We start from the raw sequence: 25,844 nt of genomic DNA on the forward strand, positions 1-25,844 counted from the left end.
GGGGAAGGGCTGTAGGTATGTTTGGGGAGGTAGGTTGTGTAGTATAGGTAGCATTTGCAGACAGACAAGACACACAACACTGCAGACAGGGGTGGTATATGACACATTAGAGGGGTAAACACCTTGGACAGGGAGGGTGGTTGGGAATCAGAGGCCTATAAGCCCTCAAATGGATAAAGTCGTACTGAGGTCCCCACCCATGGGCAGTCACTACTTCGTGGCCCTGAAGGTGGCTGTGCTAGAGGCTGGACAAGAGGGGCAGCCTGCCCCTCCAGGTGTGCTAGGCGGCCCTCCATCTGGCACAGCTGCCCTCCCAGCTCAGAGTGGATGATGCTGCACACCATACCCCAAAACATTCTGGGGGTGACTGGCTCCTCTCCGCACCCGGGGGGATGGGCCTCATTCCCTGAGGCAGTTCCACCTGAAGGTTGTGCAGAACCAGCAGAGAAGGATATTCCGGGTTAGGTCCCAGACATGCTGGGACCCAGTGCCATGGCCAGATAGGGTGTGGAAGATCCACCAGGATCTGCCTTCCCAAACATGCTATGGTGTTGTGGTTTTCCCAGATATATTGGTTAGTCATGAGCAATACATTTCAAAATTAGTTATAACAGCATGCATGTGTGTTCCCATTAACCTAAACCAACAGATTTGAAACAGTTTCCTAGCAAACAGAACACATGAATACATTGAACAACAGTAAGCATTGTAACAGGACGCCAGTTGCATTGACGGCAACAGGCCACCAACAGTGGTATTTGAACAAGGTATGTTAATATGCAACCAATGAAATATATGAACAATAATGGAACACATGTCCCAACAATAGGTTTTGAGAACAACATACCCGTAGTATATGAATAGTAATTATTGATGCAGATGACAGGTGGTGGGAGTCCATTAACAACTGTATCTGCTTCTATTTTTCACAACAGTACTGCTCAGTACTCTACAGTCTGCCCTCACTTTATATCCACCTATGGCCCATAGCTTCTGTGGCGCATACATATCTGTTAGACTGTCAACCTGTAATAGTATGGGGCAGACTGGGTGAACTGTGGCTACTTTACTGCAGGGGGCTTGCACATGTTAGTGTTACATACTTGACAATGAAGAGGTACCCTGCAATGATGTTGTGTGAGTCTGGTACTAGCATAGTTCACCTGGATTACTATCTGTGTCCAAGGTGATTGGCAGCAGTGACCACTAGCCGTGACAACATGACACATAAGAGACATGTATCAGGAAGAGGGCATGGTGTATGTACCTATCCTGCTGTCATTTGCAAGCATGGGGTTGGACAGTGGAACAGTTATACACAGTGTATTGTTATACCCTTCAAACAGCTACTACAGACATTTCATTACCTGTAAGACCCGTGGAGAAAATATCTATTACCACTATCTGACTGTTTCTACAAATATTCAAGATTTTTTGAATGTATATATGCACATATCTCAGTACCTCTCCTTGGATTCAAACAGTGTCTGGGTGTGCTAAAATAAACTACAAGGCTGTTTCTCATCAGACTGAGCTACTGGGGAATTGTGTCTCCTTTTGTCTGTTTTCTGCCTAATACTCTGTGGTTTAGATAGCCTGACCTTGTAATCCTGAGATTCCTGCATGACAGATAGTGTACTGTGCAATAATCATTTGAAATTGTACGATCTGGAAAGCAAAGGTTAACAAAAAGCACTGTAGCAGGGGAAGCACTATAAAACATTTTACATTAGTATTCAAGGTTTGGATCTTAGTGCATAACATATGTCAAATTTCATGTATATCTTGATTTACAGCTCCATAATCTACTATTTTGCATACTAGCTGATTCTCTGAACAACCTCTGTTAATTCATGCTGTCAAAGCCATATTTTCTGTGCAGAACCTGTACACATTCTATTTCTACAACAACATACCAGAATAAACACAACAGTTGGTGGTTTAAGTTGTTATTGTACTTATATGACACCGTGCTCTACTACTGCATATGCTGTAGATGACTATTAGTCTGTCAAACTTTTCTTTAATCGCTAGACACAGTATACAGTAAGCAAGTTACTCCTTCTTATTTATTTCACTATATACTGCAAGGTAGATCTGTACTCACCAGCCTGTCGGCGCAGCCTTGTCAGTCTGTGTGCATGGGCCTCAGCATTGCTAGCTCTCTCCTCTGCAGCTGTAGGGGGAGAAAACAAACATTATGCATACCTGTCTATCACATACTCAGGCTAGAATTTGGTACAGCTATATCTGGGATACTTACAAACTGCTGGTGCATGATTGTCCCAAGCGTTTTGGATCCACTGGGCCAAGAGCATCACCTTCCTCTGCCTTAGGTCAGCATAGTGATGCTGTACCTGCTCACCAGTTCAGAGGATGCCAGTGGCGCTGGTGAGATCACGTGCTAGATGGTCCCAGGCCTCCACTTTATACTGTGAGCCCTGGTACTGGCCCTGCAGCAGTCTGTCATCATGGTTTGCTACAAGGAGCCCAGCCATGACTCTGGACTCCAAAATACTCCAGAGCTGCACCCAAAAGCATGAGCCCTCACGAACCCCTGACATAGGTCCTACTCAGAGCAAGCTACAACAGATTCTGCTTGTATTCCCACCTGTGCCATTTAAATAAGGCTATATTCCTACCCTTTGCCATCATTGGACCATTTTGAAAATGCTAAGCTCAGCTAAGCAGTGCACAAACCTGCTAAGCTGATTTGAGCAGTCCATAAATGGGTAATTGCTGAGAACTGCTTAAACATGCACAAATTTGCTTAGCTGAGCTAACTGCTGTTTAACATTTACGTCTAAGCAATGCTTAAACCAGCTAGGCATAGCTTAGCACTGCTAGCCATTGCTCACTTTTCATTTTTAGGAAATATCAGAATAATGACTTAATCATTACTGACATATTAGTAAGTGTGTATGATTTACTTTACATGACGTCCCTCTATGTGCTTTCATTACATTACCATGGGGTGTGACTATACTGTATGGGACACTTGTGTATACATGGGTGATGTCACATTATATGCACTCACACTTACATTTTAGACAAGCTACACTACCCTGGTTGACAAATATCAATTACTGCATAATTTAAGAAAATAAATAATTTTAACACTGCTTCCCCATGTAAAAATAAAGTGCCTGTATTGGTACTCAAACTATGAATGCCTGTTAGCAAAGCTGGAACTCTAACCACTACACTATTTCAGCATTAGGATTTTATCTGTATATTTTTATTTATCCTCTATAGGATGTTTAAGCAATGCTGAGCAGAGGACCATAATGTACACATCCACTCAGCTATGCTTAAACATACCTTAGAATGGTAAAAATGTAAATAAATTAATAAACCCATTTTATTTACATGTATCTGTACTCTTTGTCAGTCACAGTAAGGGAAATTGTAATAGTGACAGATTTTAAATATTGCTCTTACAAACCTAGAAAGTGTGACTGTGGTTTTCTAGCAAATCATTAGCAAATCACTCGGGGTTTAAATCAGAACATATTGACAGGCATTTGGGTTTCAGACTTCATACCTTTAAGGAAATCAGTGCTAATGCAAAGCCTGCTATTCTATCAACTTTCCATGTTTGTAAGAGCAATACTTAAAATGTGTCCCTATATTTGGGCCTTTGTCCACCCATTATTTATGCCTTTACAGATTTCTTGCTCTAGAAGATTGAAAGGTATGTAAGGCAGGCGTCTGGGTATTCCACAGAAACCTGTACAATTCAGGGGTATGGCCATATGGCTCTTTCCCAATACAGGGGGGGGTGTGGCAGTACCTGTGACATACCCCCTGCATTGCTTCCTGTTGGGATGGCTGCTTGCAGTGGCCGTGGACACTGAAAGCACTTGCAAAGTTCCGTACAGCGCTTTGACAATGCAGTGGGTGTGTGACAGTACCTGTGACACACCCCCTGCATTGCTTCCTATCCTGACTTCCTGCTGTCAGTGTCTGCAGAATAATCTATCCCATGTGGTTGTACATTGGCTTTACCCATCCCATGGTTAACAATTATATATTAACCCTAATGACCATAACTGGAAACATACCATAAATATTTTGATGGGACCCATGCATGAGATACAGCTTTTAGGAGCTGCTTGTGCCATTAGTAGTACAGAGGCAGTCCTGGGTAAACGTTCTGTTTCCCATCCCTAGATTTAAGTTGCACTTGAATATGGCAGGGATGAACTTTGTTTTATGTGGAAGGGGAATCTGCTCTGCGGTAGTAGTATCCTCTGCAAGATGTAATTGTCCCTCCAAACCATTCTGCTGATGCTATAGAAGAGGTTTAGATCCCTAGTCTAAGTATTTCTGATGCCATTTGACTTGCTGATGTGCAGTAAATCCATCAGTAATGGGTCGGAGGATTCTTTGTATGCCAGAAACAGGGCACCTCTTAGAAATCTGTAGGATACTGAGTATAGTGACAGGTCTTTGAGTCAGTCCATGTTGGATATGTTGTTTAGGTCTTGCATCCTTTTAGTGTGGTGGCTCTGTAGGTGTTCCAGTTGTTGAATGTGTTAGTACAGATATATGCCAAAGAAGAAATTATATTAAATGACTGCCCTAATGAGGGCTGAGTAAAGGGGGACAATGCCATCCTTAGATCAAGATAAAATCCCTTTATTTATAATTTTCAGGTTGTTCATTTTTCAATACAGTGACCATTTCTCCATTATAGCTGTCTTCCGTAGTCACTGAAGTTTGTGTCTTTCGGCTTTTCCCGGTTAGGGGTCACCACAGTGGAACTCCGGTCCGCTAATGATTTGCAGTAGATTTTTACGTGCTGGCTTGCCGGGCCTAACGCACAACCTTCAATGAAGGAATGCCCATTTACACATATCGCCACACAGAAGACACTCTGAGAATCGAATGGGCAATGTCTAACTGTGAGGTGACAACGCTACCGCAGCACCACCACCGCAGTCTTCCGTAGTCACTGAAGTAAAAATGTTAAATTGTATATGTATCATATTTTTGTTTAGGAATCACTCAGACAACTGTTTTTACTATTTTTAAAATCAGACAGAAGCCTTTGAGTCTACCTGCTGTGTATCTATGTTTTTTTAATTAAGACTACTATACTTGCTTACAAAAAAGAAAAATGATGACTGATGTTTACACAAGTTAGAAGGAAAACACATGGCATTCTCTTTATATAAATTCAGAAAGAAAGCACAAGTGTGATGTCACTTTGCCCAAATTCTGCATCATCTGACAATTAGAAGTACTCTGAGGCATACGCAATGTAATCTTCTATAAATAAATCATTGCCCAGTGTACTGTCTCCTCTGAAATATGCATCTGAAAAGATTTAAAAGAAACACAAATATTTATTAATGTAAAGTCTGCCACATTCATTATTCTTGTAGATGAACAGCTGGTTAAACTGCCTACTGTAATAGCTGAAAGCACATATCATGGCTAAAGCAAGTGACTAATGGTAGTAATGAACAACCCAGATTTTTAGCTCTACTGATTCCCAGCATGTCTCCTTTACTCTGGGTGTACTTGCACCTCTCTACTGGAATCGCGTGCTTTTAGGTAGGCTTGGAGCCTGTTCAGTACCTCAGTGCCCTGTAGGGACTTATGTTACTGGGTTCTGCTTAAGTATATCCCTAGGGGAAAATGTCTACAGTATAGGAGGCAACATGGTATAATGTCCACTGGCCTGGCACCATTCAAGGTGCACTCCACCCCCAATTTTCTGAATAAGAATACTGAATGTTGATTACCAAGTCTTTAAGATGATTTCCAGTATAACAATTTTAGTCACTTATTTCTCCACCTGAGATCAAAGAGCTGGAATCAGTTTGATCCACTGTGCCACACGAATCATGGCTAGAGATGGTAAATGTGAATGCCCTGTTTTCCATGCCATCAGGCCACTGCACAAAATAAATGAGGTGCTCTCTTAAACCTTATCCTGACAGAGCAACAGATGTAAAGTGGCAGTTTGTTCTGTGTAAAAGAATGACCATTCCAGAAGTTCTGTTCTCATGAAATGGATGTTTTGGAGTCATCTAAATAGCATTCACACATCAACAAGTAGGTAAGTAATAGAAAGCCATCCCAAAGTCCAAGATATCAAAGTGTATTGGGCAAGTCGTGATGTCTCAGATCCCTGCAGCAGGATAGTATTCCAGTACTCTGTGTGCTTTCCAGTATATATAGGTAGTACAGAAATCTGTCTAGGACTCTGACTTAAGTTAGATGAACATAGCTTAGTTACTTAGTTACTTACTTAGTTACATACTAAGGGATGGAGAAGGTGTATGTGAGGGCATGTTATATTATTATTTTTTTGATTGCTGGGTCACATGTAAAAAGCATCCATGTGTCTCGACTCACTCACCTGGTAACCAAATGAATAAATAAATAAATAAAGTGCTTAGCAGTTAATAGTATAGTATTTAATTGTAGAAGATATTCAATTTAGGGAGTGATATTTCACTAAAAGCATCTCCCAAGTCCCAACTCCCCAGATGCAGTAGACCACAATAGTTTTTATAGTAATTGGCTGTACTGCCAGATTGCAGTAGTGCAAGCAGTTTCTTTCACTCATATTAATGGAGGAGTAGGATTTAACAGAAAATGCTTTATTCTTGTTACCAGCAATTTTAGTAGGTGAATTTGTGTGACACATGACTCGTCCAGGGTTATGCATTGACTTTTCATTACGAAATTATTTAAAAGGTTCATAAATAAGTACTAGGCTAGCTGCCCTTGCAGGCCATTTTAAGCCTAGTCAGTTTCCATTTTTGTGCTCAAAATAATCAATCTCATTTGGTTATAAATTGACCTTACCTATCCCATGCTCAATAATTATATATTTGCCCTAATGAGCATGACTGGGAACATACCGTAGATAATTTGAGGGGACCCATGCATAGGATAAAGCATTTATGAGCTGCCTCTGTCCATTAGTAGAACAGAGGGCAGTCCTAGGGTAAATTTTCCATTTCACACCAATAGATCTAAGTTGCGCCTGAAAATGGACAGGTCTGAATTCTATTTTATGTAGCCGGTGAGTCTGTTCCATAGCAGTGATATCCTCTGCGAAATGTACCTGTACCTCCAAACCATTCTGTTGATGTTATGGAATAGGTTTAGATCCTAGATACCAAATATTTCTGATATGAATGAAAACACAAACACACACACACACACACACACACACACACACACATATATATATATATATATATATATATATATATATATATATATATATATATATATATATATAGATCCCTATCAACTCAAAGCATTTGAATGGAGATTGCAGAACAGTGAGGATTGGGAAATTTACCCTATTCTTCACTGTAGTGTGATCTCAGAGTTGGTACATATAATTTGCAGGGGCTGTGGGAGTGCAGGGGGGCTTGCCATCCCCTTGCATAAATAAAAAAAAGTTGATTTTTTTGTTTTTTTTTTATGTTTGACATTTCGGAAACTTGATCATATGGTCTTGTCCATATGAATTTCGAGTTTCTGAAAACTCGATCTGACATATATATATATATATATATATATATATATATATATATATATAAATAAACAGCTAGATAGATATAAATTCCTGTAAATAAACAAGTAAACGTATACTTTAACTTTTTTTCAGTAAAAGCGCTTAACTGATTTTTCAGTGTCCACTATCCATCAGGAGCCATTTTACATTTATCTCAGTTTTATTTCAAAGGTGACATGCATAATATAACAAAATAAATAATTAATATAACCATGTTAGCTACTGTCTGAAATTCTTGCAAAATACATCAAAAGCAACAAATGTACTGAACAGAAATTATGCTTATGTTGATCACTGGTATTATTTATTTTCTGCATAAATTATGTGACAAAAATGTCACTGGAGATGCCCACAGCCTGAAGATGTGTTTAATGTCAGGATAAAGATATTTTGCTCTCAAAAATTAAAGCCAAAATAAACCTGAATTTCTACAAATTTGTGTATTAGTATGATACATATCAAAGCAATTTTGTACTGAATTATGCTATTTGGGATTTTGTTTAATGGTTAAGGTGTTTACCTTACAAACACCAGGTATAGGGTTTGATTCTTACTTTTAGAAGGGAAATTTTCTAGGTTTAAAATGGTGCAAGCCTAGTACTTACCTATGAACTGTGTAGTGCGAGGTTGGGATATAAAAATCTCACGAATTAATACAAAGCATGTTGGTGTTGCCCCTTCCACTAACTTTACCATTTGTTACATAGATAACCACGTCTGCATGGTGCACAGGATGATTGGAAACAAAGCAGGCACTGGTGGATCATCTGGTTATCACTACCTGCGTTCAACTGTAAGGTGGGCTTATTCCTAGAAGCTATACTTTACTGCCTGTCTGTTCAAATACTTAAATGCATACCATGGAGTACAAATTCTGTGTTTAAACTTGTATATATTTATTACAGTCGTAAGAAATAAATCATACCTGGTTATGTTACAGTGATCAACAGATGATTTCTTAACACTAAAATGTAAAATTTTCTTTTGTTTTACAGTGACAGATACAAAGTATTCGTGGATTTGTTCAACCTTGCAACATTCTTGGTGCCCAGGGCCTGGATACCAAAACTGAACCCAACAGTGCATAAATTTCTCCATATGACAGAGTGTATTGACAGCTCTTACTTCAGCAGTGAGGACTCTGATTAAATATATCCTACAGTCATGTGACAGCTTTAAAATGTGTTTTTAAAGCAACTGAATGTCCACTTGGAAATACAAATGGTGGAGACGTGAAAAGTTATTTTAGGTAGTTTGAAAAACCTAGACTAAGTGAAGTTTTTCTGTTATCAGTTAGGCACCTCGGGCTTCAAAAACAGCTTCTTTTCAATGCTGTCCTATCTGTTTTTAGCCCCATTTCTCATAGTGTATTTTATAATATGCTGTTTGACTGAAACAGTATCATTGTTAGCTGTTTTATGGATAGATGTACACCATTTAACTAAATGTTGGTTAGATAAGCTTATGTATGAAACTTTGAATTAGAAAGCATTTCAATTGAAAACATTGTATCATTTCTTTCCAAGTAAAGTTTTTGCTCATTCATCCATCCATCCATCTTGTGGTGGTTGCTGTGGTAACACGCTGAATATCACAGTCTATACTTCTACGTTCCCATCAAGAGTCCCCAGGTCATCCTATGGATCCCCTCACATTCCCAACAAGCTGAGTGATGTAAACTCTGCAGTATGTCTCAGCCCTATCACATGGTCTCCTCCCAGTGGGCCATGTGTGGTACACTTCCCATGAGAGACAGCCAGAGGGCATCCCTACTAGGTGATCAAACCACCTTAATGAACATCTCCCAACCCAGGGAAATAGAAATTTAGCTATACGATCCTCTGGGATTGCTGAGCATTGCATTCTGTCATGCATTGTAAGCCTAATAAAACACTGCATGGGACCCTAAACTTCTGAAGTTTGCATTGGAGACCTCATCCTTTCAGACACCATTTAAAACTCTTGACCAAATGTTGGGGTAGGGACACAGACTAACTGGTAAAATCAAAACCTAATTATATACCTTAACTTTCATTTGCTCAAAAAGGTCCACTACAATACTGATAGCATGGTCACTATTGTATCTGTCCTGTAGTTAATTGTCTGATTTCCTTTGTTCTCATTTGAGAGCAAGGTCATAAGATATTTAAACTTTTATATGGGAGCTGTCTCATTTTCTACTGCTGATACTATACTCTTTTCATAGAAGAACAAAAGTAGCTGATTTTGAGATGATAATTTTCATGCTATTTTTCACTCAGCAGTGAAATGCTCCTGTACTAGAGATTCCTATATGTTGGGATCCATGACAACAACACTACAAAGAAGAAAAGTGCAATGCACACTTACCAGACTGTATACTCCTAACTTTTGCTGTTTATTGCTATCCTGTCCATGAAAATTACAAACAGAAGAGGAGGCAAGATACACCATTGGAAGAAGCTTGAGCCCACCAAGCAGATATTCAGCTTAGTGCAGACACTATGCTGGCTCTACAAATACAGGGACCAAGTGATATACAGCATCACTCCTTGGGCTCAGTTTTGCTGTAGTATCTCCCATGAAACATTATGGAGTACATGGCTATTGGATTTGCCTAAGCCCACAAAACACATATAGCCTGTTTTGGTGAATTTCCAGAATGCTTGCAATATCCACACAAAAACATGAGTTGATTCCAGTTCCATGATCTAGACAAGATCTGCATAACTCTTTCTAGATCTGATATCAGTTGGAGTCACTTTTGCCTCACTCTGAGAAAAGTTTTCCCAGAGAACTGAGAAACAGGATACCCCACAAATGGAATATACCATTCCTCCCCTTTATCAGAAATGAGAACCACCACTCCACTTTCTCTGCTTTTCTACATGGCCAAGAACGGTCATGTTAACCATTGCACCCTGACATTTTCCAGTATTGTCAGTATTTCCAGATAGATTCAGCAACTCATGCAAGCTTACAACCTCCTAACTATAAGAGGATTGGTGTAATGGTTAAGGTCTGCACCTCATAGACACAAGGTACAGGGTTTGGCTGTAACCATGAGTATTGGTGAGGCTTAATATGATCCTTAATGGCAGTTAGCCTAGTATTATCATATGAGCCTATACATGCTTCACTGACCTCAATTTCAAAATTAATTTAGTTCTAGCATTTATGGCCTGTCCTCTTTATTCATGAGTTCTACATAATATTCCTTCAACCTTCTGACATGATGTTTAAGGTGTTTGCTTCCCAGATACAATGTACAGGGTTTGATCCTCACCTTTGAGGGAAATTGGCTAGACTTAAAATTCCCCACAAGAACAGCTAGCATAGTACTTACCTATGAAGATCGTAATTTTTCTACTCTTCCTGAGAGCATTGTAGGAATGTCCTGCTGTACATTATTTCCTTTTATCAAATGGTGTACTATAGCAATAACCAACAATGTGGGCGTGGCGTATTGAAGATTTATCCATGGTTAGTATGGTTTAATCACAAGAGTGAAGCCTGAGTGATTAAACAAAGATAACATTGGGTAACTCTTCAATATACCACAACACACAGTCGGCTATTGCTATTATACAATGACATTATTTAAGAAAAAAATTACTTACTTTTCTTAAATAATGTCATCACATAACAGCTCCATGGTGTTCTTCCACTTTCCTCGGATATCCTGCTGCTTTTGTTTCCACGTTTATGCAGGACATCAGTGCTGTGTGACGGGTGCTGTGTATGGGAAGCAAAGGAGAAAGGAAGATATGCATTGTTTTTTTTTTTTCTTTTTTTTTGATGATTAAAAAAAAGATACCAGGACACTTTGAAGGTAGCGATGGGACATGGAAAATAAAAGGATAACCAGGTACATTTCTCTAGTTTTTGCATAACATACCTGATTATTCTTTTATTTTTGTCTGTCCCATCTCTCTCATTGGTTTCAAATGTCCATTTTTTTACGTTTATATATTTTTTTGGTTTAAGTGAAAGAAAAGTGAAATTTTTATGGAATATATTAATAGAAAAAAGTCATAGCAACCGGACCTTTTTCCATTTGTACATGCTCGGATTTACAATGAGCTCGCTGATTGGCCTGACCAATCAGCATGCTACTTGTTGAATATTAATAGACAGACATTGTATAATAGAAATTAACTGTGGCCATCCAAAAGTCATTCTCCATAGCCTCATTAGTGTCTTCCCATACTGGGGTGTTTACGTCAGTGACTGCTCATCTGCTTTCTTCCTGGCCTGTCTATCAGGCAAATCTAGAGGCTCTTCTGTTAGCATTGCACAGCAGGCCTCTTTCCTTAACTTGATGGACTTCATTGATGCTGGTGTCCATCAGGGGGTCAAAGGGGCAAGGCAAGCACCAGATATAGTGTGGCTATATCTCCTTGTTACTGCCTCCACTATAGACAGCTTGAGTAGAAAACATTCAGATCTCAATCTGTAACCACCCCAGCATATGGGAAAAGCAGTGCAAGAACACATGGTCAGAATGCCATTGTTACATGTTAGGATGTCTTATGTCCATTCAACCACCATTCCATTTGATTGATTCAAGCCACCATAAGCTGACAGTTCAGTACCTAAGTGTATATGACATGTGGCCTGAGGTGTGACGCCTGTAAAGTCAGTCACTGACCTTTTGCTCGAGGTCCTCTGGTACTGGGTACACTTATGTGCAGTCTTCTGTTCAAACATGGACAGCCTGTAGCAGGTGCAGAAGTCCAACAATAATTCACCTCTGTGGTATCCACTTTACCTTGGCTCACAGGTCATAGACCACCACCCAGTGGTAGCACCCTAGTTTTACCCCAACTTTCTTCAGCTGTTTGATTTTGAGTGTGCATAAAAAACTTTCAACATCTTATTTTAAAATGTATAGTCCTAAAAGCACTGCTGACAGTAAATAAATGTATTATTCAATTTTCTTATAATTTTAGTTTTATGTATATATCTATGTATCTATATAGATACATATTAAAAACATTGTTGGACTTGCTGCTGAAAATAGTTTATACAACATGAAATCTGTCTTAATGTCTTGTAATGTGATACCTTGTATATATTTATTTACTTTCTTGTGACGATAATAAGCAATATCAGTAGTTATTAAAATTTAAATGTAGCACTATTATGCTGTGATATATACATCTATAAAGTATGTCTCTAGCAGAGGGCCATTATTTAAAGGGGAATACTGTGCATCACAAATGCTGTTACTGTTATTAAATCTCCATTGAACATGCTGTACATAATAAATCATCTTAAAATATTGCTGTAAGATTGTCTGTTTCTCAGATTTGAAACAAGTAGTTATTTTTCAAAAACTGAAAGCACAGAAAATGTGTGTTGGACTGTATGCTATCTATTATCCATCTAGGCTAATGTCACACAAAGTGCCATTGTATTTTGTGACTGGAAAAAAGAAAATCTGCACAGTTAGATGGAGTAATATGTCAATGCTTCTGTGAAATGGAATAAACAAATGCGCAGACAGTCAAAAGCAAAATGTTTGGTTTAGCTTTTGATTAATTCAGAACCTCTTAGCATCAAGTGTTCCATTCAAAAGGACTATGTAATAAATCTTTTCTTGTCATTTAAGTTGTTAATAACAGTACAAGAATAAATACAACTAATCCAATATGTCATTTTATTTCCTATTAACAAAAGTAGTCAGTGAAGTGATACTGAAATGTCTAAAGTAACAACAAAATTAATGATAAGATTGTTCGCAAATCATCCATTCATTCACATATTCAGTGATTCAGATGTATTAAACTTTAATTCATGCAATCGTGATACGAAAAGATAAGTGATTTGGTACTATCTACCATTCAATCCTTAGACAGAGGTACAGCAGTTTTACTGTAAATACCATGAAGCTTGTGTTATCCTCTTCTTCAGAATATGCCGCATATGTAAACAAATAATGTGTTGACAAACAAAGCAAAAAACTGTCTATAACAGTTGGTGCAATGCTGACATATGTTTATTTATTTTATTTTACATTTGTTAGCCAGGAAAGTCCAACTGGACACAGGTCCATTTACAGTAATGAAAAGGGAAGGAAAAGCTCCACAACAATACAATCAACAAAGATCACAAGTAATCCACAATATACAATTCAATTAGGTTAAATACAGAAATTATACAGCTGCACCAAGATATACAAGCACATAAAATATATACATACAGACAAGCCAACAGAATACATATACTCAAGAGAATATAGCAAATCCTTAAAACATCTTGTGTCAGATAATTAGCTTTAAACATCTTATGGTTTGTGATGAAGCTGGTAAGCAATATACAGAAATATGAACATTTCACTGGTAAAGATTTCTCAGATTAGACGTTTTGAATCTTAAATGCCACCAGCTTAGAGGTTGTACTGATGTTAACCCGATAGCAGACTGTATCTGTCACAGCTATCAAAGATGATCAAAATTTGCACATTTGCCAGCAAAAGAAAAGTAAACTTTGGAATGTCTTCTTGGATGCTATCTTTCACTGAGACACCTTCAGGATACGATAAATTAATTTGTCCATTATTTGGTTCTCCATGGGATTCATAAAGAATCCCACCATGTGTGTGAAGAGCTAAAGCCACACGGGGCTGTTTCTGAGATTGAAGTAAATGCAATTCAGAGACATATCTGCCTCAATGAGGAAAGTTCTCATTATCAAATAATTTACAAGTCTCTGAATTTCATACTGCTACATCCAGTGCTAATCAGCACCTTCCAGTGGTAATCAGCTCTGGGAACTCCTGCATCATGTTGGCAGATGCAGCACACTTCACTCACTCTTGCAAACACACACATGCATGCATGCAGTCTCACACACACACACACACACACACACACACACACACACACACACACACACACACACACACACACAAACCTGTGGACACACAAAACTTGTGGACACATGGAAACGACCCATGCCTCTTACCTGTCCCTTAGATTTCAGAGCATCCCTGCTCTAACCTATTATTCCTTTGCCCCTTGTGAATCAGAGCTCATTACAGTCACTCAATAAAGTCCAGACGTTACAATTTTATTATTTTTCAGACATGCCTCTTGATTCTAGGCCTTTAACTATAATATTTTTGGGGGTTAATCAGAGTAATATTGTCCAGAAGTCTTCAGAATGGCTATTTAGACGTATGTCAGCAACACCCCCCCCCCCACCAATCATGGACACACCACAGTCCCTCTTATTTATCCCTGATTTTACAGAACTCTGCTGATTTTGCCTTTTATACCTGCTCAGCCTCTTCTTATGCAAGGACTATTACTATTACAGTCAGTCAATAATAGTGGGCATTAGTTTAATATGTCACAGTGCTAAAAAAATTCTTCAGGATGCAAGAGCAAGTCGATAATGAAATCTTCAGTTGGTTTTCATGACTAAACTCTTACTTTCAGGGGGAAAAAAAGCATTCTCTGAGGAGAAACAAAACTGTGTAGACCAACACATCTCGTGGAACCACACCTGATACCAAAAGAAGAGTCCAAAGTAAAATTCTTCCATTTATTCACAGTTACATAATAAGTCAAGCTTTCGTCTGCCACACTACAGGACTTTATCAAAACAGTTAACATCCAGTCACAAAGTGCTTTTATCCTTGAATAAATTAACAGTAATTAAGTACTTAAATAATTCAATTATCCAATAAAAGTGTTTGTGAACTTTTAAAACATTCAAGTAGCCATTCTAAAAACACAATATATTAGTTGTTAACATTTTAAATGAAAATAATTATTATTAATGAATATTAAATAATTATTAATATGAATACAAAAACAAACATGTTGTTCAAAGACTTTGTATAAAAACTTTCACAGTTCATAGTTTAGTCACTCTTTCTTTAAGTATAGATACAAGGGAAACATAGTCATTCAGACCTGGAGGGTGGGTGGCATTTAACAAAATCTGCCATCTATACTCACTTCTATATATGTTATTTTACCAGTCCCCCCTCTAATATCTTTCTTAATAATTTCCAAGATACCAAAACAAAATCCTTGCCTAACCCCACAAGAGAGTGTATGCTTGTATAACGCATTGTTAGTATTGTGTGTCTCAATAGCATATAAATGTTCATATATTCTTTTACATAGGGATCTCTCTGTTTTCCCTACTTAGAACATGTAACAGTCTTGACAAATAACTATATATACTAACCCACTGCTATCACAGTTCCCTTTTTCAAATAAATCTTTCTCTGGGGGTCACCTATCATTAATTCTTTACCTGTGTAAATGTAGGGACAATACTTGCATAAGCCACAACTAGTTGTACCTCCTTGGGTGGGTGGTTAGTGGATGGGATGTTCAAACAAAAATTTCAAGTTATGTCCCACCTTAGTTGTAAATAGTGTTTTTTCTCTCAGTTTGTTACTTAACTCTTGGTTACATTGCAATATTAACTAGTTGTGAGTCAAAATATCCTTGACTTTACCGTCAAAAGGTCCAAAATGTGTAACCATAGTGTTGGTATATTCTTGTTTTTTATTATTGTTGGGTCTCCCCACCCTATTTGTGGTTGTGTCTTGACCTAAAAGTGGAACAAACTTGTTTCCCCTTTCAAGAGAAAGAACTTATATAATCCACCCATATACCCTACTTTAGTGGATTTCGAAAGAATATGTACAAAGGAAATCTATCAAGCCTATTATTTGCATAAAAATAAAACTTTTAATCTCATAGGAGAGGAAGCCTTAGAATTGAAGAAACTAAGAGATTCAGATCAATACAGGGTGATGAGACCTGATAAAGGGGGTGGGATGGTTTTGGTGGAAAAAGAAGAGTATGTGAACGATATAGCAAACACACTCTATGATTCAGATCACTATGAAATAGTTTCCAGGGGTGAAATAGACATAGCTCATAAAAAGCTAATGCTATTCCTGGAAGACAGTCTATTCCAGGGTGTGATTAATGAACAAACTTTTAGATTTTTGTTTAATGACCACCCATACATCCCCACTGCTATCGGAACTCCGAAAATGCATAAAAATGTTTTTCACCCACCATACTGTCTCATCATAGCAGCACATAACAGTTCTGCTTACTCAAAGGGGGTCTTTATTGACCGTTTATTGAAAGATACATTAATTCCTATTAAACAGGTGTTAACAGATTCATGGGACTTCCTTGGAAGAATTAAACAAGAATATTTCTTAGAATCTAAGAGATTTTCTACCATAGATGTAGCAGAGTTGTTTAGCTCCATACCACATGAAATAGGATTAGAATTATTTTCAGGAGCTTTATACTACACTGAGGCAGCCTCTTTTCAATTTTATCATTGATGCTATGGAGACTATTTTACAGCACAACTATTTTAGTTTTGAAAGTGATTTTTTTCAGGCAGCTAAGAGGTGTTGCCATGGGGTCAAGCTGTGCCCCAATGTATGCCAACTTAGTGGTAGCAGCATAGGAAAGGAGATACATTTTCAACTCAGGTTTTGAAGAAGGGTGGTTTGTTTACTAGTGTTATCTGGATGATTTGTGAATACATAAACAACATTTGTGAATGTTTTAAGTTCCCTTACAATTTCCATGCTACAGAAATTAACTACCTGGATGTCACCATTAAAAAGAAGTATGAAACACTAGGGTTTACATCCAAGGTTTTTCACAAGTCCACATATTCAAACATTTTTTGGCATTTGAAAATAACTACCCATATTACATCAAAAGAAATCTAGTTAGAGGCCAGATGATCCGAGGAGTCAGAATGTGCTCCACCATTACAGATTTCAAATTAGAACTAGGAAATTTGAGTTCTATGTTTCTGGCCAGATGGTACCACCCAAAAATAGTTTACGATTTGGTTGACGAATTTTTGAAGGGGTGGGGAAACAAGTTTGTTCCACTTTTAGGTCAAGATACAACCACAAAGGGTGGGGAGACCAAATAATAATAAAAAAACAAGAATAAACCAACATTATGGCTACACAGTTGGAACCTTTGCGGTAAAGTCAAGGATATTTTGACTCACAACTGGTTAATATTGCAATGTAACCAGGAATTAAGTAACAAACTGGGAGAAAAAAGACACTATTTACAACTAAGGTGGGACATAACTTGAAATTTTTGTTTCCCATCCACCAACAACCCACCCAAGGAGGTACAACTAGTTGTGGTTTATGCAATTATTGTCCCTACATTTACACAGGCAAGGAATTAATGGTAGGTGCCCCCAGAGAAAGATTTACTTGAAAAAAGGGAACTGTGATAGCAATGGGTTAGTATATATAGTTATTTCTCAAGACTGTTACATGTTCTACATAGAGAAAACAGAGAGATCCTTACATAAAAGAATATATGAACATTTATATGCTATTGAGACACAGAATACTACCAATGCATTATACAAGCATACACTCTCTTGTGGGGTTAGGCAAGATTTTCGTTTTAGTATCTTGGAAATTATTAAGAAAGATATTAGAGCGGGGACTGGTCAAATAACATATATAGAAGTGAGTATAGATGGCAGATTTTGTGAAATGCCACCCACCCTCCAGGTCTGATTGACCATGTTTCCCTTGTACCTATACTTAAAGAAACAGTGACTAAACTATGAACTGTGAAAGATTTTATAGAAAGTTTTTGAACAACATGTTTGTTTTGTATTCATATTAATAATTATTTAATATTCATTAATAATAATAATTTTAATTTAAAATTGTAACAACTAATACATTGTGTTTTTAGAATGACTACTTGAATGTTTTAAAAGTTCATGAACACTTTATTGGATAACTGAATTATTTAAGTACTTAATTGCTGTTAATTTATTCAAGGATAAAAGTACTTTGTGACTGGATGTTAACTGTTTTGATAAAGTCCTGTAGTGTGGCAGATGAAAGCACAAGACTTAATTTGTGGCTGTGAATAAACAGAAAAATTTTACTTTGGACTCTTCTTTTGGTATCAGGTCTGGTTCCATGAGGTGTGTTGGTTTAAGCTCTTAGTTTGTTAAGGCAGTCCTCCTTGTACCATAAAGTTAATTAGGATAAGTCACCCCCCAGTATGCCATATTAGCATATAGTTCAGCTGAGGTGACAACCCACAGCAGTGATCCTACAGTTTGTGCTTACTGGTAGTGGCAACCCTTTCTGAATCTGGCCCTGTGTCTTTCCTAATAAACCAGTTGAAGAGATTATAAGATTCTTTACTGGTATGTCATTGAAATGACCATCAATTCTTCTCTTACTAAACTGTCCTGTTTAAAAATAACAATAGTCATAATACAAGGGTAACAGTACTAATAACAGCAATAATGCAACTTCCTTCTTTTTCAAACTGCTATCATAAGATTTTTAGCTCTTCTTGTAATTTTGCTTTAGGAGCCTATACTGAAACATTTAGCAAACTATTTGACAAAAATTCCTGTATCTGTAAGAATATAACTTTCTTAAATATAAACTAAAAGCTATGCCCTGGGATTCATTAGCAGTCATGTAGGCTTTGTGCAAACCCTACATGATTTCAGCGCATTAGCACAATAAGCAGTGGTGCTCATTGAACATGCATGCTTCTCATCCTACTTACAAGTTTATAAGCATTGCTTCATGGCTAGCAGCAGTGTTGCTGGCCACAAATATGTGCAAGGAAGCATGAGCACATGGTGTTAACAAAACCGCTTTCCTGTAAGCAAACCTGTTATGCAAGCATGCATGGACAGCTTATATGAAGTAAGGACAAGTTGAGTACAAAAATTAAGATCCAAATCCCTTAGAGCTACATGCTCCAGGGACTTAAACCTCAGCACAGAAATAAATAGAACATGCTGGAGGGACAGATTTATATCCCAGAGGCTCCCCTCACTCTGGAACAAAATCCTAATCCATGTAAGGCAGAGCCCCTTAATGACCCTCTTCAAGAGAAATCTTGATGAGTGGATGGGAGATCGTAGGTTTACCCCTGGGATCTCTTCTGTGTCCCTACTAGACAGAGGCACAGTAAACTAACCTTAAAAGGGCTATCTTCTGTGACCTACTATACAGAGGCACAGTCAACTAATCTAAAAGGGTGGCGAAAGCCAAACACACTCTGGCTAGGCTTATAAATGCCTTAGGGCAGATAGCCTAGTATCAACCTTTGAACCTATGAAGATGCAGGAGACTTCTTAGGGAAGAACGTACACAGAATACAATGTTAATAGTGCAGACAGTTGCTGTTAGGTATATGCAAACACGTGATATGTAATGCAGTCCTCATTGTGATGGGAGAATGAAAACAATGAGCAATGTGTGTATAATCAACAGCATACAGAATATTGTCTGATGTCCTCACAACACAGGAAAAGCCTTATTAGTTCTTGATGGGAAAGCCAGGCTTTACCCCATGGCACCATCATTATCCAATAAAACATTTATGTGTGAAAATGAATATTAAGTCTTCTAGGGTGAATCAGCAGCCATACATGTACACAGCAGAGAGCTAGATGACAACATTGTTACCTACATACACATTCAGAGTCATATTGACAGAAGTGAGTCTAGATTTGAACTGACTAAGATTAAAAGGTACAGAACATTGCCTGAATCACACTTGCCACATGAGATGTTGTTTTACATTTATGACAGTGCACACCTGTATGGATGAAATCACCATTCTTTAATATGTTGCTGTTTATCTAAAATGTATGTAGGTGGTTCAAGTACATAGTAACACACACACAGTAGTCAATCATTGTTGGGTTCAAACTTCCTCCCTCTGTACTTATGCAGTCTAGAGAGCACAGTATCAACAGTCATTGTCACAGGATAACTGATACTGCAGCTCTAATGTAGTTCATTTTTAATAGCATGATGTAAATACTGTGTTTCCAAAACTGGGTAATACAATTTATTGTGTAGTCCTGTAGCAGTGAAAGTCTAAGTGGAAGTTTACATAAGGGGTGTTGTCACACACAAAATTGTACATGACAGTACACACAGTCACATTATTTAGCCAAGTTTGGATTTGAACACTGTATCTAATTGGTCAGTCTATAAAACACAGAATTAGCCAAAAGCACCAACAAATTCTGATGCTTAAGGATAAAGAGTGCACTTTTGACATGATGACCTAATCAGAGTGTTGCAGATAAGATGTTTGTGGTAAAACTAGGATAAGAGGATGGTGAAATACTCACCCAAGTTATTTTTTTTCCCATGAGTGGAAGTTGATATAGCACATCTGTTCAGGGAGCTTTATGTACTTGATATTACAGCCACACATGTAAGTTCATCACTGTGAGAATTTAACTTTCTACCTATCTAGTTACACAATCTAGAGAAGGCAGTACTAGCTGCAAGCACCACAGGTGAAGTCTGACTATTAAAGGGAGACATTGCACTTTTGACAATATAACCTCATCAGTGTGCTGCATAGAGGATGTTTGTGTTAAAAGTGGAATAAAGTGCAGAGGAAACTGTGTCCAAAGATATAATTGCTCTCCTCAGTGGAATTGGATACAGCACAGTTGATGATTAGGCATTACTTACCTGTCACAAGAACCCTCCCCCCACACACACACAAATTCACCACTGTGAAAATTTAACCTACTGTGATAGGCCCATACTTCAGGCCAGCAATCAAGGAGCCTCAATCCTCAACACTGTCTCCAGTGAGGTATGGTCACTAAGAGCAAAGTAGATTCACACAGTATTTTAAGATGGAGCTTCCTGCACCAAGCACAATTTCCCTTAAGAGTACACAGGGACCACACTCCCACCTGGGGAAGGACTCTCTTTTTCTCTCCAGAACCACAGAAACCTCCTCCCTGACCACTTTGGAGCTCTGTGTCCCTGTTACCAGTAGCTGACACACACACACACACACACACACACACACACACACACACACACACACACACACGTGGATATTTGAGTATCACACACACATACAAACCTGGAAAAAGCAGGCATGGATTTACTAGTTTTGCCCCATTCTGCCCAGCTTTGCCCCATTCTCTCCCATGCTCTGAGGTAATCCTGCTGCCACCAGCCAACTACTCTAAGGCTCTTTCAAAGGGTACCCCATTATACTGTGTAAATTAATACTAATACAAATGGTACAGTGTCACCAAAGCAGTAAGGCTTTCAGGAGTGGCCACAGTGTCACTAAGACAAGAATAAGTACTCTCAAGATGTTCATAGGTTCATAGGTGTTTACTAGGCAAACAACCACAAGGGCCTTTTTAAGCCTAGCCATGCATCCCAAATCTCTGACAAGTTCTGATACCCTTGATAAGTATAAACATAGGCCTGGGAGATGAACCATGTATAGGTTACCTGTGTTCAATAGAGACATAGGTGCCAAACCAGGGATGAATTTCCAGTTTCCCATCCAATTGTCCAGGTTGCACTTGAATTGGGTTAGGGAGAAACTCTGCTTCAAATTGATGGGGAGCCTGTTCCATAGACAGGGTAGTCTCTAGGATACATACCCATCTCTCCAGCAGGTCCTGTTTATATAGGCAAGGTTTAAGTCTTTAGAACTAGTAATTCTGGTGCTGTTTGTTTTGTGGATATGCGGGTGGCCCATCAGATTGAGTCTGACAATGCCCTGTATGCCAGGCACAGATGTCCCCTCAAAAGCCTGTAGGATACAGAATAAAGGAATAGGGCCTTGGGGCAGTCTACTTAGGACATTTTACTTACTCCCTGTATTCTCTTAGTGAGGAACCTCTGTGGATGTTCCAATTGTTGGATATGTCTGGTCAGGTGCATACCAAAGGGGGCATTGTACACAATGGTGGGTATGATGAATGCTGAATACAGTGGAACAATGACTTCCATGGACTTAGATGCCACACCTTTGTTTATAAGTTGTGCAACATAAAAGGATTTCCTCACCACTGCAGACACTTGATAGTTAAAGGCTAGATTACTATCTATGTATGTCCTTAAGTCCCTGACTGCTGGGTCAACTCAGGTGTGTGTTGTCAATATGACAGTTCCCAGAGATGGATGACTTCCCAAAGGATACTTTTATCTATTTCTTGTCATTAAGTTCTAGTCCATGGCTCTGACACCAGTTGTTTGACTGTGTCAGCCCCTTCTGGAGAACATTTGTGTCAGTGTGAGATTCAATGACAGCTCCTAATGCAAATTAAGTCAGCCAGAGACCACTGACATTGGCCTGGACTTCTGAGAAGTAAATGCCAAAAATGAGCAGGCCAAGGACTGATCTTTGAGGGACTCCACTTGTAACTGGCCTCTTTGTAGAGGTTGACTCCCAATTCTAACTTCCTGGGTCCTATCTGTGAGCCTGTTGGATATCCACTGGGTGACATAAGGTTTGTACCTAACCTCTTGAGTTTGTCAACAATCCCCGAGTGGGGTATTGTGTCAAATGCCTTTGCCAGGTCAAGGTAGGCATTGTGAATGATTTTGTCCTCATCCATTGCTTTGGTGACTTTCTCAAAGATGTCCACCAGGTTGAGTAGGCATGATCTGCCCTTGACGAAACCAAACTGGTTTGGGTCCAGTGTCTGGAGGTTTAGTATATCTCTGTTTATCATCTCCATGATAATTCTTTCCATGGCTTTACATATAAGATTAGTGAGGCGTATGGGTCTGTAGTTTCCAGGGTCTGTAGATGGCCCACCTTAGTGCAGAGGAATGACTGTTGCCTTTCTCCAGTCATGAAGCATAAAACCTGTTTGGAAGCTACAGTTAAATAGTAATTCCAGAGGCCCTGATAGATCATATTTCTTGCTATTTAGAAGGCATCCTGGGATATTGTCTGGGCCCATTGATGCAGTGTTCTTTGGTCTTAGAGAGAGCATTAAAGACCTGTTCCTTAGTGATAGTAGGGGGAGTTGTATTTGATGATATTTCCTGAGGGAAGGTTGAGGGGGAGAGAGTGGTAAAGTTGGAGCTGAATTATCAGCCAGGGGGTTTGCTATATCTTCTGGTTCAGTATAGGTGACTCCATTTACAATGAGCTCTGCACACAGTGGTGCATTGCTTTAGGTTGTGGACATAGCTAAAAAATGCTTTGTGGTTGTCCTTGGCCTGGGAGGCCAAACATGGCTCAAATTTGGTTTAGTAGACTTTATTTGTCTTCTGAGTTGTTTGTTTAGTTTCATGAGAATACTTTTACCCTGCTGGGTACTGCACCTCCTAATTTGTGCCATGACTTTCTTCCTGCTGTTATACAGCCTATTGATTTTGTGATTCCACCAGGGTAGCTTGTTTTTTTAAGTTAGTTCTGTACTTCTTCCTGGTGGGTACAGCTCCTCATTGCAGCTATTAACATGCTTGTACAGAGTTTCTATGAATAGTTCTCCATAGGCAGCAGTGCTGTCAGGGTTTATGGGGGGCTTGAAATTTTGCCAGTTTCTCACTTAATAGCAGGGGTTTAGTCTTAGAATAGTTCCTGAATATTCCAGGTTTAGCTTGGGGCTCAGGTTTTATTTTTATTTCAAAGGAGACTATTTGGTGGTCTGACCTTACCAGGGAAAGCATTACACTAGGGGGTGTGCAGCACTCTCTCATTCTCATGTTAAAAGTATTTCTCTAAAGGACCAGCCACAATGAAAGGTATTAAAATATTTAATGATAAAATAGAAAACAGGACAATATTAAATACAATAAACAACAGAGTTTCAGCCACTGATATATAAAAATAATAAATTTGGATAGTTTCTCACAGATGCAGAAAACAATACTAAACTATTCTCACTAAATGTCCCTGACTAACTAAAGAATTACTGTTCCCAGGGTACTTACTAAAGCAAGGCAAGCTGGTGTGAGCCGAGTGCCTTACCACAGCAAAATCCAGATGGTCTCTTCTTGTCTGTGTGGATGTGTGAGATATATATCCTGTCAGAAATCTTTCCTGTCAGATTCTAATGTGCTGCTGCTAGTGTTCCAAAGAAACCAGATGCTGGTTAGAGGATATCACCTCTGGTCACCAGACTCTGGTACAATACACACACAAAGAGCTTTTCTAAGATCTGTGGCAGCATCTGAAAGCTATAACACAATTTCAAACTTTCCACCATTCCAGTTTTCTCTGATAAACACAGACATTTGATCAGTTACAACAATACAACCTAATATACATGCATACATTATTTCTGTTCAGCAGGACCTACTGTTGATGCATTTTTAATACAAGTAACTTTACAAATATATTTTAACTCAAACATCTGTAGAAATCAGTGTGATAGCCAAATAACAACATTCTTTACAAAACCCCAGCTAGCTATACTGGCATATGTACACATGTACTGCCCTACTCTCCCTGGCACAGATGCCACTGCCTCATAACATGACACCTGCTGTCGATCTTGTCACAGACTTTAGATAACAAGGATGAATCACAAGTGCCACAGGGAACATCTGAGTTTAACAATGTGAAATTGCACATTTGTACTTGGTAAAACTTCAATGTTTGGAAAAGCTGGCACTGTGCACCTCAGGTCTTGGGACAAATGCCTGTGTGTGTGGACAGGCCAACATAACACTGTTTATTTTATGCAATGACATATTTCTCTCCTAAGATTTATATACTGTTATTCATGTAAATTGTCTTACTGTAAGGGACATGTACTTGCTTCACAGTATGAGATGTCAGTGACAATCACAATTTTAAAACGGTATATTTCAAGCAAGTGTTCATGTCAGTTCATTCCAGGATGATTGTATGCAAGTAATAAACATTTATAGTGTCAATGTCAGTGTTGTCTCATGCTTGCACAATGTAGCTTGAGCTTGAGAATACAGACATTTCCTAAACATGACACTGCACTTCAGAATAACAGTGATGGATTATGTGTGAAAATTTACACATCATTGTAGTACAGTTGCAATTGTATTGACTGGAATGCAGATACACATTAACAGACTGACTTAATTGAATCAATATCACTCTGAAATCCAGATACATTGTTTTCAAAATTCAGTAAAGACATACAGAAGTTGTACAACTTACACAAAGAAGTGTTTGTTGTAAATATTTTTCACTCTGTTCCTGAAGCACAACACTGGCTCCTTTGCACTGCTGATGGCAAAGTATTAGCAAATGTGTAATCATATTTTGAGGTGTTGAACACAAAATGGGAAATAGCAGTACTTTCTGGTGTTCCTTCATGCAAATAAGCAGTATACACATACAACCATGTCTGAATCTGAATAAATAAAGAGCAGATATGTGTTATGGTCATGTTTCAGGTGTCATGACTTACATATTTGTCATGACAGTTGCAATTCTTCAATTGTGACATGCATGATGCACATGTATTGTGAAACATATGAGGAACCAAACATGTTATTCCTGATGGAAAC

At 38.5% G+C, this 25,844-nt stretch overlaps 1 protein-coding gene across 1 annotated transcript in view; it reads left to right on the plus strand.

Annotated features, from left to right (window-relative positions):
- TDO2 (tryptophan 2,3-dioxygenase) overlaps positions 1 to 9,056 on the plus strand; it is a 500,634-nt gene extending 491,578 nt beyond the window's left edge. Inside the window, exons 11-12 of the mRNA XM_044062443.1 lie at positions 8,257 to 8,347; positions 8,545 to 9,056. Of these exons, the coding sequence (XP_043918378.1) occupies positions 8,257 to 8,347; positions 8,545 to 8,698 (245 nt within the window). The 3' untranslated portion in view covers positions 8,699 to 9,056. The remainder of the gene's footprint in view (positions 1 to 8,256; positions 8,348 to 8,544) is intronic.
- Positions 9,057 to 25,844: the final 16,788 nt, after the last annotated feature.

Source organism: Protopterus annectens, chromosome 2.part1, assembly GCF_019279795.1.
Source record: "Protopterus annectens isolate FY-2018-M chromosome 2.part1, PAN1.0, whole genome shotgun sequence".
Taxonomy (NCBI): Eukaryota; Metazoa; Chordata; order Ceratodontiformes; family Protopteridae; genus Protopterus; species Protopterus annectens.